Raw genomic sequence first — 13,277 nt, 5'->3', positions numbered from 1 at the left:
TTCAATGGGCTTTATTTCTTAAAGTAGTTTTACATTTACAGAAAATTTATACAGACAATATTGTGCTGTGTTCCTGAATACCCTTTCCTCTTGGACATTGTTTCTCCTATTAACATTTTGCATTTGTGTTACAATTGATGGATCCATTGTTAACTGCCCTTGAGTGGACCTGCCTGGTCCTATGCCACCCTCCTGTCTAGTTACAGATCCGACTTGGCTGTTATCCATGGAGTTTTCATTGGCAGATTTTTGGAAAAGCCTTTCTTCATAGTCCATTTTAGTCTGGAAGCTCTGCTGACACTTGTTCAGCATCCTAGCAACACACAAGCATCCTTTGACAGACAGGTAGTAACTACACAAGAAGTGCATTGACCGGGAATCGAACTAGGTCTCCCACATGGAAGGTAGGAATTTTACTACCGAGCCACTAATGTCCCAATGAAGCAGTAGCAATACGTTCTAATTAACTGAAGTCCATGGTTTACATTAGGGTTCACTCTGTTTTGTACATTTCTGTGGGTTTTGGCAAATGTTTAATGTGGTGTGTCCACCATTAAAATATCATGCTGGTTAATTAACTGCTGCTGGCTATTTTTTCAGAACTTTTTTCCAAGCCAAAGCTGGAATCTTCCACCACACTTCTGGATGAGGGTGAAAGTCTAAGTCTATGGTGCACCATCCCAGGGGCCCCCCAAGCCAACTTCACCATCCAGAAGGGAAGCCTGAATGTGACACATGCTCAGAATTTCACCAAGGTTGCCTCCAAGAGGGACAGCGGGACATACACTTGTGTTGCAGGTATTGGCAACGTGGTCAAGAGGAGTAATGAGGTCCAGATCACCGTGTGTGGTGAGTATGAGCCCACTGGTTCCGAGCCCAGTATCAAAGGAGAGAAAGGGAGGTTATTGTCAGCTACCACCCTGTCCTGTCCGGAAGCAGAGCAGGCTTCAGACAGGGCAGGAAGTCAAGGGAAGGAGAGAAGGGTGGCATTGAAAGGCCAAGCAGAAGCGAGTTGATATTCCTGATCAGAGTGCCCACCCGCTACCCTTGGCCATCAAGCCCAGTCTGACTCAGAGTGACCTTATATAGGGTCTGAGGCTGTAAATCCTCATTTGTCTCCTGCTGAGCTGCTGGTGGGTTTGAACTACCTACCTTGTGCACCAGAGAGGGGCATTGGAAGGAAGATGTTATGGGTCAAAATCAAGGTCATGACTTGACTGTGGCTGCATGCTGCTGATGTGGGCCCTGATTGGCCAGAATTTGGCTGCATGAGCAGGGTCCCACCCAAAAGACCAGGGAGGCAACCCTGCTTATTCAGTGTGAGACATGTAAGTAGCTCTTGCTGTTGCTGACTCAGTGACTACGCAGGGTTTCTGAGCAGCCTCTGGTGGGTTTGAACCGTCCGTCCGTGATTAACAGTGCAGTGACACCAGAACCCCAAGCAGCTGTCAACTCTGGTTCTTTGAATCCATAGCCTGGCCACCAGAAGGGCTAGGATTCCTGGTGGGCAGAATGTGGACATTGGGGCCACCTAGGTCCGGTTTCTCAGACTTGATACCAGTCAGTCGAGTACATGGGAGCTGGTCTGAGTGCGGGTTATGGTGAGGAAGGGGCCAGATTCTACAGTTCTAATGAGAGCTTCAGTGACTGCTGGTGGCCCTGTGGACACATCTCTGCACAGCAAGGTCCTAGATGGATGGAGAACATCTGTCCAGCTGTCACTGTCACGGTCACAGTCCTGTGCCGATGGGTTTTCCAGACAAGACTTTAGTCTCAACTGAACTAGCAGGTTGGTTTAAGGAGTTCTGGCGGTGTTGTTGAGTTAGGCATTGGGCTGATAAATGCAAGGTTGGTGGTTCAAACCCACCAGCTATTCCAGAGGAGAATGATGAGGCTGCCTGCTCCCATAAAGATTTATACTCTCAGAAAAAACCCTAAATAGGGTTTGTTATGAGTCAGAATCAACTCAATGCTGGTGAGGTTTTTTTTTTTCTTTCTGGCCATCTGACGCAATAGGAAATAATGCAAGAGACAAATATAGGTTGTTATATTTTTTAATTACTCATTTTATTATTGGGAAGAGATAGTGTTAATTTATAAGCTTTATAGATAAGTTAACTTCTACAATAACCTAGCAGAATTCTTACCTTCCAGCATGTGATTTAGTATCAGAAGACTGAGGTATTAAGGAGGATTTGTTGTAAAATATATTCAGTTTGAATATTTGTTGTGTACATTTTTAATTCTTTTCCTGTATCTTTTATTAACTCCAAAAAAGGATGTGTTTGTGTATGTGAGAGATATGAAAATGTAGTTGTTGTTAAGTGCCATTGAGTCAATTCTGACTCATAGCGCTCCTGTATAGTGTTTCCAAGGAACAGCTGGTGGGTTTGAACTGCCTACCTTGTGGTGAAAATATAGGTATGTGTTTATAGAGCTATAATATAATGGCACAGGACTGGGCAGTGTTTGAGCTTAGCGTAGTTTCATTTAGTACCTAGGGAATGGCACTTAATAACAATGCTTGTCTTGAATTTGTATAGTCCTACATTTTGTATAAAGGAGCCCTGGTAGCATAGTGGGTTATGAGTTGGGCTGCTAATCACAAGGTCATCAGTTCTAATCTACCAGATGCACCAAGGGAGAAAGTGGAGGCTTTCTGCTCCCATAGAGATTTACAGCCTCAGAAACCCTATACAAGGTCTCTATGAGTTGGAACAAACGCGATGACACTTTACAACAGCAAAAATGTTTGACAGAGCCCTGATGATGCCGTGGTTAAATGCTACACTGCTAACTGAAAGGTCAGTGGTTCAAACCCACTCAGCAGGAGCTAGATGTAGCAGTTTGCTTTTGTAAAGACACTCTATGAAGCATTACCACTCTGTTCCTAGGATCACTGTGACTGAGAATTGACAAGTGTCAACAAGTGCATTTTGTTTATAGCATTTCTTTGCCTCTGTCTCCTCATAACCTAAAAAATTACCTTTCATTCCCACCGTAGTGGTGGTGGTTATGAGCTGTCGAGTCGGTTCCGACACATAGTGACCCAATATAGAGTTTAATGGTGGTGGTTGTGTACCATTGAGTCGGTTCCAACACATAGCAACCCCGTATAGGGTATCTGGGGTTTTAATTTTTATTGGGGGCGGACGTTTTTTTTTTTTTTTTGGGGGGGGGTTGTTGTTTTGAACTGCTGCCCTTGTACTTAGCAGCCTGATGCTCAACCCACTACACAACCTGGACTTCTTCCCATAGGAGACTTGTAAAGGTGGATTAGGTGGGCAGGCATAAAATACGATGATGGTGGCAAAGAAAGCAAAGCCCAAGCTTGCAGAAGGAAGCTCTTGGGCTGGATGTTTTTGCTTCTACCTTTGGTGCCCTTCAGATGGTTTCTTTCTCTGTCGTTCTAGAAATGCTCTCCCAGATCAGAATTTTTCATGACACCAGATCTGAGGTGATAAAAGGACAGTCCGTTGCAATCTATTGCCAATCAACAAACGGAACGTCACCTATTTATTACCAGCTTTTAAAAGCAAATAAAGTTTTAGGGAGCTTGCAAAAGGACTCAAACAACCCTGCGGTATTCCACGATAATCCAACAAAAGATACTGAATACCAGTGTATTGCGGATAATTGTCATTCCCACACCGAAATAATCAGCGAGGTCCTGAAGGTCAAGGTAATAGGTAAGTTGTTATGAGAAAACAATCATGAGAGGTTGGGACTTTAGTGAACATTTTTGAAGACTTAAGGGAATGAGGCCGTAAGAGAAATGAGTGGTATTTCTGCAATGCCCACAACCCACACACTAGTCAAAGCAGGACCAAGATCCAGGTAAACAGGTCCAGAGCATTTGATGTGACTCAGTATAATCTCATTTCAGAACCTTTGATCTTAACTGGTAAAAGATGGTAAGTGTTCTGATTTCAAGGAGCACTAAAAGCCCTGTGCTTGGGTTTCCTTAGTCTTTGCTCATTTTTTGATAAATTGCTAACTCTCTCTGTTACTGATTTTCTGCTACTGACCCTTGTCAGGATAGCTCTGCAATATACAGAACACTTCCAGGCAGTGGTCTCAGGGAACTTGCTAGCATTCCCTTGGGATGCTCAGACTCAAGAGAAGCACATCACTGCCTTGGAGTGGACATTTTTCCTTGAGCTTTGTGAATTACCTGATGCCTTTCAGAAGGCTGTAGGAATGCCATTGCTAACATTTCTTACTATTCTTCAACTCTAGTAACAGGCTTAACAAGGGTCTTTCCTTCTTCCCCCACCTCCTCCGTCTCATTTAATGAGTGCTTGCCTGTATGCATGTACCACTGTGGACATCTCAAGTTGGAAAGGTCGATTCCTGCCTCTACGAATGTATAGTCTAAGAGCGGCAGTAGTTTACAAATTAACATTGACATATATATTAAATACCTAATGCTATGGGGAACACAAAAAAAGAGAAATCTATTCCTTGCTTTCATTGATGACTGATAAAGTAACAGAGAAATATTTGAATTGCAATACAGACATAGACAAGTGTTAGGCAACAAACACGTGATTAGTTGTCTTGTGAACTGTCCTTACAATGATGGTGACAGGAATTTAAGGGGTGGGAAGTATCATCTGGATTGAGTTGGAAATTTTCACAGAAGAGCTGGCTTAGGTGCCAGAGTGTGCCAATAGGTAGGCAGAAAGTACTGTAGATGGTCTATCAACCTAGTCAAGCACAGAAGCAAAAGACTATGGAGCGGTTCCAAGGACTAGGGGTAAATGTGATGTCTAGAAACAAAGGTTATAAGTGGGGGGTCATTGGCTATATGCTGGGAAAGTGGCTGAGCCCAACTGTGAAGGCATCAAATGCCAATTTTGGGAGTTTAGAGTTTGTATGCAATAAAGAACAAGAAGGAGAAGATGAGACTGGGGTGTCAGGAGATCACTGGTAGCTCTCCCAGTTAGAGAGAACAGAGACTCCAGCGCTCAGGATGTGTGAAAGGCTAGGTGGCTGTTGGTTTTATAGTAATTGTAACATTGGCTGAGCTCTGGACCTGTGTCCTGTTCTATGTGAAGTACTTTAAGTAAATTACTTCCATGAAAACATACAATAGCCAAATAAGACAGGTAGAAGTAGTATTCTTATTTTACAATGAGGCAACTAAGGTTTAGTACAAACAGCTGGTGGGTGGTAGAGCTGGGATTTGAGCTGGACCATCAGCCTCCTGAGGCCAACTAGTCACTACCCATCTGTGTCTCAGCTCACACTGAGAGGCTGTCAGGTAAGACTGGACCCTCAGGAAGTCGACTTTGGTGTGGGATCAGCACCTCCAAGATCTAATCACCGTTGCACTCACAAAAGAGTGACTCACAATCTGATTGCCAGTTCCTGACTGCTCATGCTCACACTAGTGGGAAAGTCTACTTGGGGAGACAATTTGGGAGCAGAATTTTAGTGGTTGAGTATGGACCCAGGGAAAGTGGAGGCAAGAGGAAGGTGAGTTCTGCTTGGACCTGCTGGGAATGAGGGCTTCTGGGTGGAAATATTGTTAATTGCCATCTAGTCATAGTGACCCTGTATAGGGTTTATGAGGAGCGGCTGGTGAGTTTGATTTCCTGACCTTGTAGTTCAAACCATTTGGGTCGAAATATGCAGGTAAAAATCAAGACTTGAAGGTCAAGGGAATAATCTGGACTATCAAGATACACAGAAGTTTTGCAGAAAGTCCGTATTTACAAGGTGGCAGGTAAGGAAAGAAGAGAATTTGACTGTGAGGCATCGAGGTAGCCTGAGACAGCTGAGTTGAAAGGGAAAGCATAGGTGATAATCAGAAGCTTTAAGGACTCCAAGGATGGAAGGATTGGAGTGAAAGCATCTACTGTAAGTGCCAAGCACCTTTGTAAGCAAAAAGAGAAAGCACACACCCACCTCTGAAACAGACCCCAAAGGAGCATGTCTATTTATTCAAGAATTTGATTAATCTCATTGTCAAACTGAGTGGTCAGTCATACTTGAGACAATAATTGAAGGGAAGTGTCACTAGTATCTTGTGTTTAATCAACATGTGAGGACAGAAGTGTCCGTTCTGGCCTATTCCAGGAAGGAACAATGGAGCCAGGACTTGGATAGAGCCCAAGTCCCAGCCTAAGAGGTAGACAGTCCAGGACCAGCAGTGGCGCCATGTTCCTTCTTTTCCCCCCTTTCTTTTCTCAGAGCTGACTAACTCTTTTCTTGTTTCTCAGCTCCAGTTGATGAAGTCAAGCTGGCTATCCTATTGAATGAGGAAGTGGAGTCTGGGGAGACCATTAAGCTTGAGTGCTCTGTGAATGAAGGTACTGGGCCAATCACCTTTAAGTTTTATCGAGAAAACGAGGACAAACCCTTCTATTACACCTCTTCAAATATCACCCAGGCAATTTGGCAAAAACCAAAGGCTAGCAAGGAGCAGGAAGGGCAGTATTACTGCACCGCCATCAACAGAGCCAACATTGCCAGAGACATCCCTCGCAGCAATATGCTGACAGTCAGAGGTGAGTTGGGGTCCCAAGTGCCAGGTGTGGTGGGAGATCCAATGAGCGTGTGTGACCAGAAAACATGCTCTGTGTGGGCAGGAGTTCAGCATATGTGACTGAAGATGAGTGACCAGTGTCCTCCAGACTCTGGTTGCAAGTCACAGAAACTCGCTGAAATTAACAAGAAAAATAGTTAATTGTTATAAGCGATTGGCACTGTTTCTCAAAGTCCTGGTTCTAAGTTCTTAGCAGAGAGATGCCAGGTGGCTCAACCTAGGTCAAATGTCTATCCAGGGACCCTTTGTGGCCAAGAGGTTTGGACTATTCAAGATAAATATGGTTAAGGGACTCTACAGAAGGAAAAGGACTTAAGAGACACCCCAAAAGAAGTATACCCCAGCAAAACTATATTGTCTTCTCTAATGACATAGACAACCTCTGTTTATAGCAAAAATAACCACTTCTGCACCAGTCGTAAGTGCAGCGTCCGTGAAAGGTACTAAGGTAAGAGTACAATGCCAGTTACCAGGACTGTGAAAATCAGTCTTACTGGTTATTTAAAGCTGACATGACTTCATGCTGGCTGAGGAAAAACCTCTATTTTTCAATGTTTTCATTTCTAGTCTTTCTTGCCCCGTGGATGAAAGGACTTATTGCAGTGATTGTAATTGGGGTGATAATTGCCGCCTTGGTTGCTGGGGCCAGATACTATTCTCTGAAGAAATCCAAGGGTAAGGACAGCTTTCTCATTCCATTCTGACAGGCGGCCCTTGCCAGGAAATTGGCCATATTTGGATGGCAGCTCAGCTTTATGGGAGGCTGGTGCTCTGTCCCCGTGGAAGCTGAGGAGTGCCACTGCAGATAGTTTTTCTCCTTTCGGTGCCATCTTGACACCTTGTGGGTGAGGAACTACTATTGCCCTGGATGTCACTAGGCAGAAACGAAAGGGAATGCTTTCTAATTGGGTGATCCAGAAAAGATAAATTAGGGGTGAGAAGTTACATCTCCATGTGATCAGAAGAAATGTTTTCTTTGTGTCTGACCACACCTGGTCCTGCAGTTGGTAAAGTGGAGTTTGAGTATCATGGGGACATCATGAACACACCCTACCCACTGAATGTCCTCCACTTAACTACCGTTTGTGCCGTGATAGCTACCTTGTGCTTGGAGTCTGCCTAACAGGAATGGGAAGCCGGGATCTCTCACTGGCACTAAGGATTCTGAGTCAGCCAGCCAGCACCTGAGGGAGAAGGGCACCATGCCAGTACTGTCCCTGTGGCCATCGAGTCCGTCTGACTCATAGTGACCCTAGAGGACAAGGTAGCACTCCCTCCATAAGGTAGTAATCTTGATGCCACTTCTTCCATTCACAAAGCAGCTGGTGGGTTTGAACCACCAACCCTTTGGTTAACAGCTTGACAGGCATGCCTCCAGGGCTCCTTCCAGCACCAGTAAATCCCACAGAAATGTTTATCTGAGTTAAGGTGGGTTCTGCTGAAGCCCCTGCTCTTGCTACCTGGAAAAGAAGGAAGTGGATGTGGATAAGGAGGAGTCTAGGACTTGTCTAGAACTCAGAGGTTACAATTCCACTGGGAAGACCAGCTCCAGAACAGTGTTCAGTTTGCTGAACCTGTCCTTACACTTAGGCCAGCTTGGAATTAACAGGAAAGGGATTGATTGAGCTTTTACCTTTTGAAATGATCCGGAGAGCTGCCCGCACAGCTGATCGATGGGGTTCCAGTACCATGTTTTTGTCTCCTACCCCACACACCACTAATGAAAGTCACTCCCGGCTAAAATAGACAAAAGGTCGTATTTCTAGGGAAATGACGTGAAACCTCGTAGTTTAAGACCAAGAGAAAATCTGCATTCTCTCTCTCTCTCTCTCTTTTTAGGCATAAATATACTTAGCTTTCATTTCTCTCCTTTTATGGATATTCAATATTCAGGGGAAAAGTCAAATGTGATTAAAACTGAGTGCTGCTATCTGGTACGGAAGGAGCTCTGGTAACGTAGTGGTTACAAATCGGGCTGCTAACCTCACGGTCAGCAGTTCGAAACTACCAGCTGTTCCATGGGAAAAAGATGAGGCTTTCTATTCCAATAAAGATTTACAGCCTTGGAAACCATGTACAGGGTTGCTATGACTCTGCAGCACATAACAACAACAACAACAACAACAACATCTGGTACAGACATGGATATTTCATGCTGACTTTGATTTTCTCTTTCCCTTTAAAGCTAAACAGATGCCAGTGGAAATGTCCAGGTCAGTATACTTGTAAAGGGGAGGCAGCTGCTTTATGAGATGTGTTTACTTGTCTTTGGGGAGATTCTGGTCATTAGGAAGTTTTCAGTGGTTCTTGAGTGATGTTTGAGTGGTGTGTGTGTGTGTGTGTGTGTGTGTGTACACACGTGTGCAGACACCTGGGTGTGTCTGTCTGTCTGGAAGACCGCCAACTGTCGTGTAATGGAAAGGGATGGCTTTTGTTATGAGATCATGTTCTCCCTACACTATAACATGGGAAATCCCCTTCTCTGATACAATTCTGATGGTAATAGAATCTTAAAAATTTGCTAACTTGGAAAAATAGATCTCATATGACTTATATTATTCCAAAAAATGGGTTTGGTCTTTTTTTTTTTTTTTTTTGCAAAGGGTATGATTACATTTATACAATCATTGTTCGGAATAGGTTAACCCTTAACGACAGAAGTAGATTGATGGTTGCCTGGGACTGGGAGGCGTGGGGAAGGAGAAATGGCTGTTAACCGGTTTCTTTTCGGGGTGATAAAATGTTCTTAAGTTAATTTCTGTTAGGTTGTACACCACCATTCATCTGTCAGTTTGTCCTACTGTGGTGGCTTGTGTGTGGCTGTAATTCTGGAAGTCTTGCCAGCAGTATTTTATTTTAATTTTTTTAAAAAAATGGCTTTATGATTTCTTCTATTGTTCTGTGAAACAAACTAACAAAAAATCCAAAAGTGTGGCAAATGGCTATTGTGTTCCTCGAGAGAAACAGTAGCATGGGAAGGTTTTAGGAGCTCTAGGTCAGTATGGTCACCAGGTGTCCAGTATTCATGTTCCCTTAGGCCCTGGCCTTCATTTTAACAACAAAAATTATTGTCAAATAATCCTAGCATTAAAAGAATGCTAATTTTAGGAATGCGAAAGTGAAGTCTTTCTGTCTCCAGAAACTTCGTCCCAGTTTTCCCATGATCTTCCATTGGTTTTCTTGGTGGTTTGAGGTTAGGGTAAACTGCGCTATATCATTTTTCCTTTTTAAATTTCATTTTAAGGCCAGCAGTACCATTGCTGAACTCCAACAACGAGAAGATACTATCCGATTCCAATACTGAAGCCAACAGTCATTACGGTACAATCATGATTTCCTAAAGTCACAGAAGGTTTTTCCTAATTTGCTATCTTCTCCTTTCTTGACAGAATTGGTAGGTAGTGGTGTGAATTTGGGAAGAGCGCTTAATCTAATCAGACACAGACTTGTTGGATAGGCAACAAAACAAACACTTAAAAAGCAAGCTGGAACATTTTATTCTGTTTTCACGACCTTGTCAACATCTGAGGGATGAAAGATGGTAGCCTTGGGACACATCAGGTGTTGCCTTCAGAGACACTAAGTGAACATTACCCAGGTCGGGTCACTGTGAGTCAGATTCTGCACTAAACAACAGTCACTCTCCATTTGTAAGACAGAGCCCAGGTGTCACATGAAGGCACTGGCAGAACATCTCAGATGAAATTATTGGGAGTACAAATTTCAAATTTGTCACTGTTGTCGTTACATGTCGTCGAGGCGGCTCTGACACAGAGCAACCCTGTATAAGGTTTCCACAGCGTTAAAAAAAAGCTTTTCAAGACCAGAAAGCCTCACCTTTATCACTTAGAGTAGCTGGTAGACTTGAACCACCGACCTTCTGGTTTGCAGTCATGTGGAGCCACTGCATTCCTCAAATTTGCCACTAGGTAAAACCAATGTAAGGATTTTGCTCTTCTTTAAAAGAAAAAAGAAAAGAAAAAAAAAAAAAGTGCAATGATAAAGGAATGCCCTGGTTATGAGGCTCACCGCTGATAGACGTTTATATTAAAATAGAGACTTTCCCCCCAAATTTGTAAAGTGCAAAAAATTTCCTATTTTTATTATATTGTCTGCATGGATTACTTTGGTTTAAACGTCTTTTCATCATAATAGTGATTTCAAATACATATTGCAAAATAGTGTATTCTTCAGGCATAGTTTTTAATAATATTTATAAAAAATTACTTTAAATAAAACCCACTAAATACAAAAGGACTCTTGGTGTGGTGCTGTAGGATCAGCCACTCCTCAGAAACCCTATACAGGGTGGCTGTAAGTCAGAACTGACTCACAGCACTTAGCAACAACAACAACAAATACAAAAAGTGTCCCTCCCAGTGGGATAGTAGACTTCCCAAAAGTATTAGAAAGAGACCACTAAGTGCATCAAATAGGACCAAAGAGAGAGAGGAAGGATCCAGGCCCCAGCCACGTTACCCCTGTTCGCTGCCAGGTCCATGGAGAAAATTATGCTTGGCTTCCTGTTGACCTTGTTGTTAAGTGCTGTCATGGCAGTTCCGATTCATAGCATCCTGTACAGGGTTTCTATGGAGCTGCTGGTGGATTTGAACTGCCAACCTTGTGGTTCACAATCCAGTTCTGATTCTACAGTGCCACACCAAGACCCCTGACTTCTGGTTAATGGCATTGAACTTTCAAAAAGTTGCAGAGAACTAGAATTTCCATTACCACTCATCCTAATTCATCACATTATTTTTCAACTAGGTTACGATGAAGATGTTGGAAACCACGCAATGAAACCACTAAATGAAAACAAAGGTAATTATTGAATTAAATATTTTATTAGAAACCTAACCTTTACATTAAAAAGACCCACAGGAAAAGCAAAAACAAAACAGCTAAGACCCATGGATAGTTTCTCACCTGTGTTATAGACCCTGTAACTGGCAGTCCCATAGAATGGAAATATCAAGGTGCAGTCTCAAAACAAAGAACCTATCTGGTGTCTTTTATGGGAAATGAACCCAGATTCTAGTAGGAAATTGAAAAGGAAATTTCTAATGGGAGTAAATGTAAAGACCCAAGAATGTTGTTGTTGTTGTTGTTGTTAAGTGCCACAGAGTTGGTTACAACTCATAGTGACCCTGTAGAGGGTTTCCAAGGAGCAGCTGGTGGATGAACTGCTGACCTTGCCATTCAAACTGACCTTGCGGTCCAGTGCTTTATCCTACAGTGCCACACCAGGAGTCCTGTTCTTGTAGGATGGCTTCTCTTGCCTGGCAGAGGGGGATGTCTTTTTAAATGGCGTTGCTGCTTATTTCTGGAGACAACAGGCTCACTTGTTTCTGCCCAATGACATTCAGAGGGATTCAAATTACCTACGGGCTCTGAGCTGCCATCCTGGGAGCTAAAGTGGAGTAGGCAGCCCAGTAAAGCTGTAAGCACCGCTCTGTGGCCTTCACTGCAGAATCACTGTTTTATTTGCTGGCGAGGAACCCAGTTCTTTTGACCTTTCACAACAAAACAATAACATCTTACTTTAAGACAAATTTACTAGATTTCACTATAGCTTGAGTTTGTTAACTTGTTTTTTCAGGTGTGTGCCACCTGTTCTCAAAGCATTTTTGAGGCTGGTGGGTGACCTGTTCCCATTTTTGAGACCCTTTAACCTTGGGGCTAGCTTTCTCTGCTCATGGTGTGGAGAAGGCATCTAGCATTTCAAGTGAGACTGAACTGAGTTATCTGGCTACTTCTTGGGTCTCTCTCTCTCTCTCTCTCTCCACACACACACACACACACACACCCCCACCTTCCCACCCCACCCCTCACCCCCCAGGCCAATTCCAACTCATGATGGTGCTTGTGCCTAAGGAGAGCTCAGCTCCATAGGCTTTCTGAGGGCTGACATTCTGCAGGTAGAGAACCTGGCTTTGCTTCTGAGGCATCTTTCTCTTAGCAGCCGAATGTGTTAATCATTTGTACCACCCAGGGACTCCACTTCCTGTATCTGTTGTTGTTAAATGCTTTCGAGTCCATTCCAACTCATAGTGAACCTGTATAGGGTTTCTGAGGAGAGGCTGATGAGTTTGAACCACTGACCTCATGGTTCAAGCTGACCTTGCGGTCCACTGCTTAGCCTACAGCGCCACACCAGGACTTCTTCTTGTATCTACCCGAGCTTTAAAAAAATCCTCCCACCATGACACTAATAGGGACCAAAGGTCCTACCACACACCCCGGTCATGGGGTAGTAGAGAAGAGAGCACTGTCCCTGGGAACTCATTCTGAATGGAGTTCATAGCCCCATGTCTACCTTCCCTCTCAAAATACGGCATCATTTATTTTAATACTGTGAATGGAAACCTTCGGTGTGGGCTGAGAGTCTCTCTAAACCCAGGCTGTGCTTCCTTTGAGCAGAGCCTTTGAACTCGGACGTGGAGTACACAGAAGTAGAAGTGTCTGCACCTGAGCCTCACCGAGGTACCAGCATGCCCTATTCTTGGGGTGGGGTGGAGTGGGGCCCAGAAGGCAGGTGTTGGGCAGAGGGTTCTGGTACTCCATGTGCACCGGGCCCTGGTGGCCTGGTGGGCTAATCACTGGGATATTAATGAAAAGTCTGTCCACCAGCTGCTCCACAGGAGAAAGATGAGGCTTTCTGATCCCGTAAAGATTTACAGCTTCCGAAACCCTAAGGAGCAATTCTACTTTGTCCTAAAGGGTC

The 13,277-nt window shown here is 43.8% G+C and overlaps 1 protein-coding gene across 1 annotated transcript in view; it reads left to right on the top strand.

Annotated features, from left to right (window-relative positions):
* PECAM1 (platelet/endothelial cell adhesion molecule 1) overlaps positions 1 to 13,277 on the top strand; it is a 53,956-nt gene that overhangs the window by 14,906 nt on the left and 25,773 nt on the right. Inside the window, exons 6-13 of the mRNA XM_006833728.1 lie at positions 601 to 849; positions 3,414 to 3,689; positions 6,228 to 6,515; positions 7,121 to 7,228; positions 8,739 to 8,766; positions 9,798 to 9,874; positions 11,321 to 11,374; positions 12,974 to 13,036. Of these exons, the coding sequence (XP_006833791.1) occupies positions 601 to 849; positions 3,414 to 3,689; positions 6,228 to 6,515; positions 7,121 to 7,228; positions 8,739 to 8,766; positions 9,798 to 9,874; positions 11,321 to 11,374; positions 12,974 to 13,036 (1,143 nt within the window). The remainder of the gene's footprint in view (positions 1 to 600; positions 850 to 3,413; positions 3,690 to 6,227; positions 6,516 to 7,120; positions 7,229 to 8,738; positions 8,767 to 9,797; positions 9,875 to 11,320; positions 11,375 to 12,973; positions 13,037 to 13,277) is intronic.

This window comes from Chrysochloris asiatica, unplaced genomic scaffold (genome assembly GCF_000296735.1).
Source record: "Chrysochloris asiatica unplaced genomic scaffold, ChrAsi1.0 scaffold00007, whole genome shotgun sequence".
NCBI lineage: Eukaryota > Metazoa > Chordata > Mammalia > Afrosoricida > Chrysochloridae > Chrysochloris > Chrysochloris asiatica.
The sequence above is the reverse complement of the archived record's forward strand: the minus strand, read 5'-3'. Positions and strand labels throughout refer to the sequence as shown.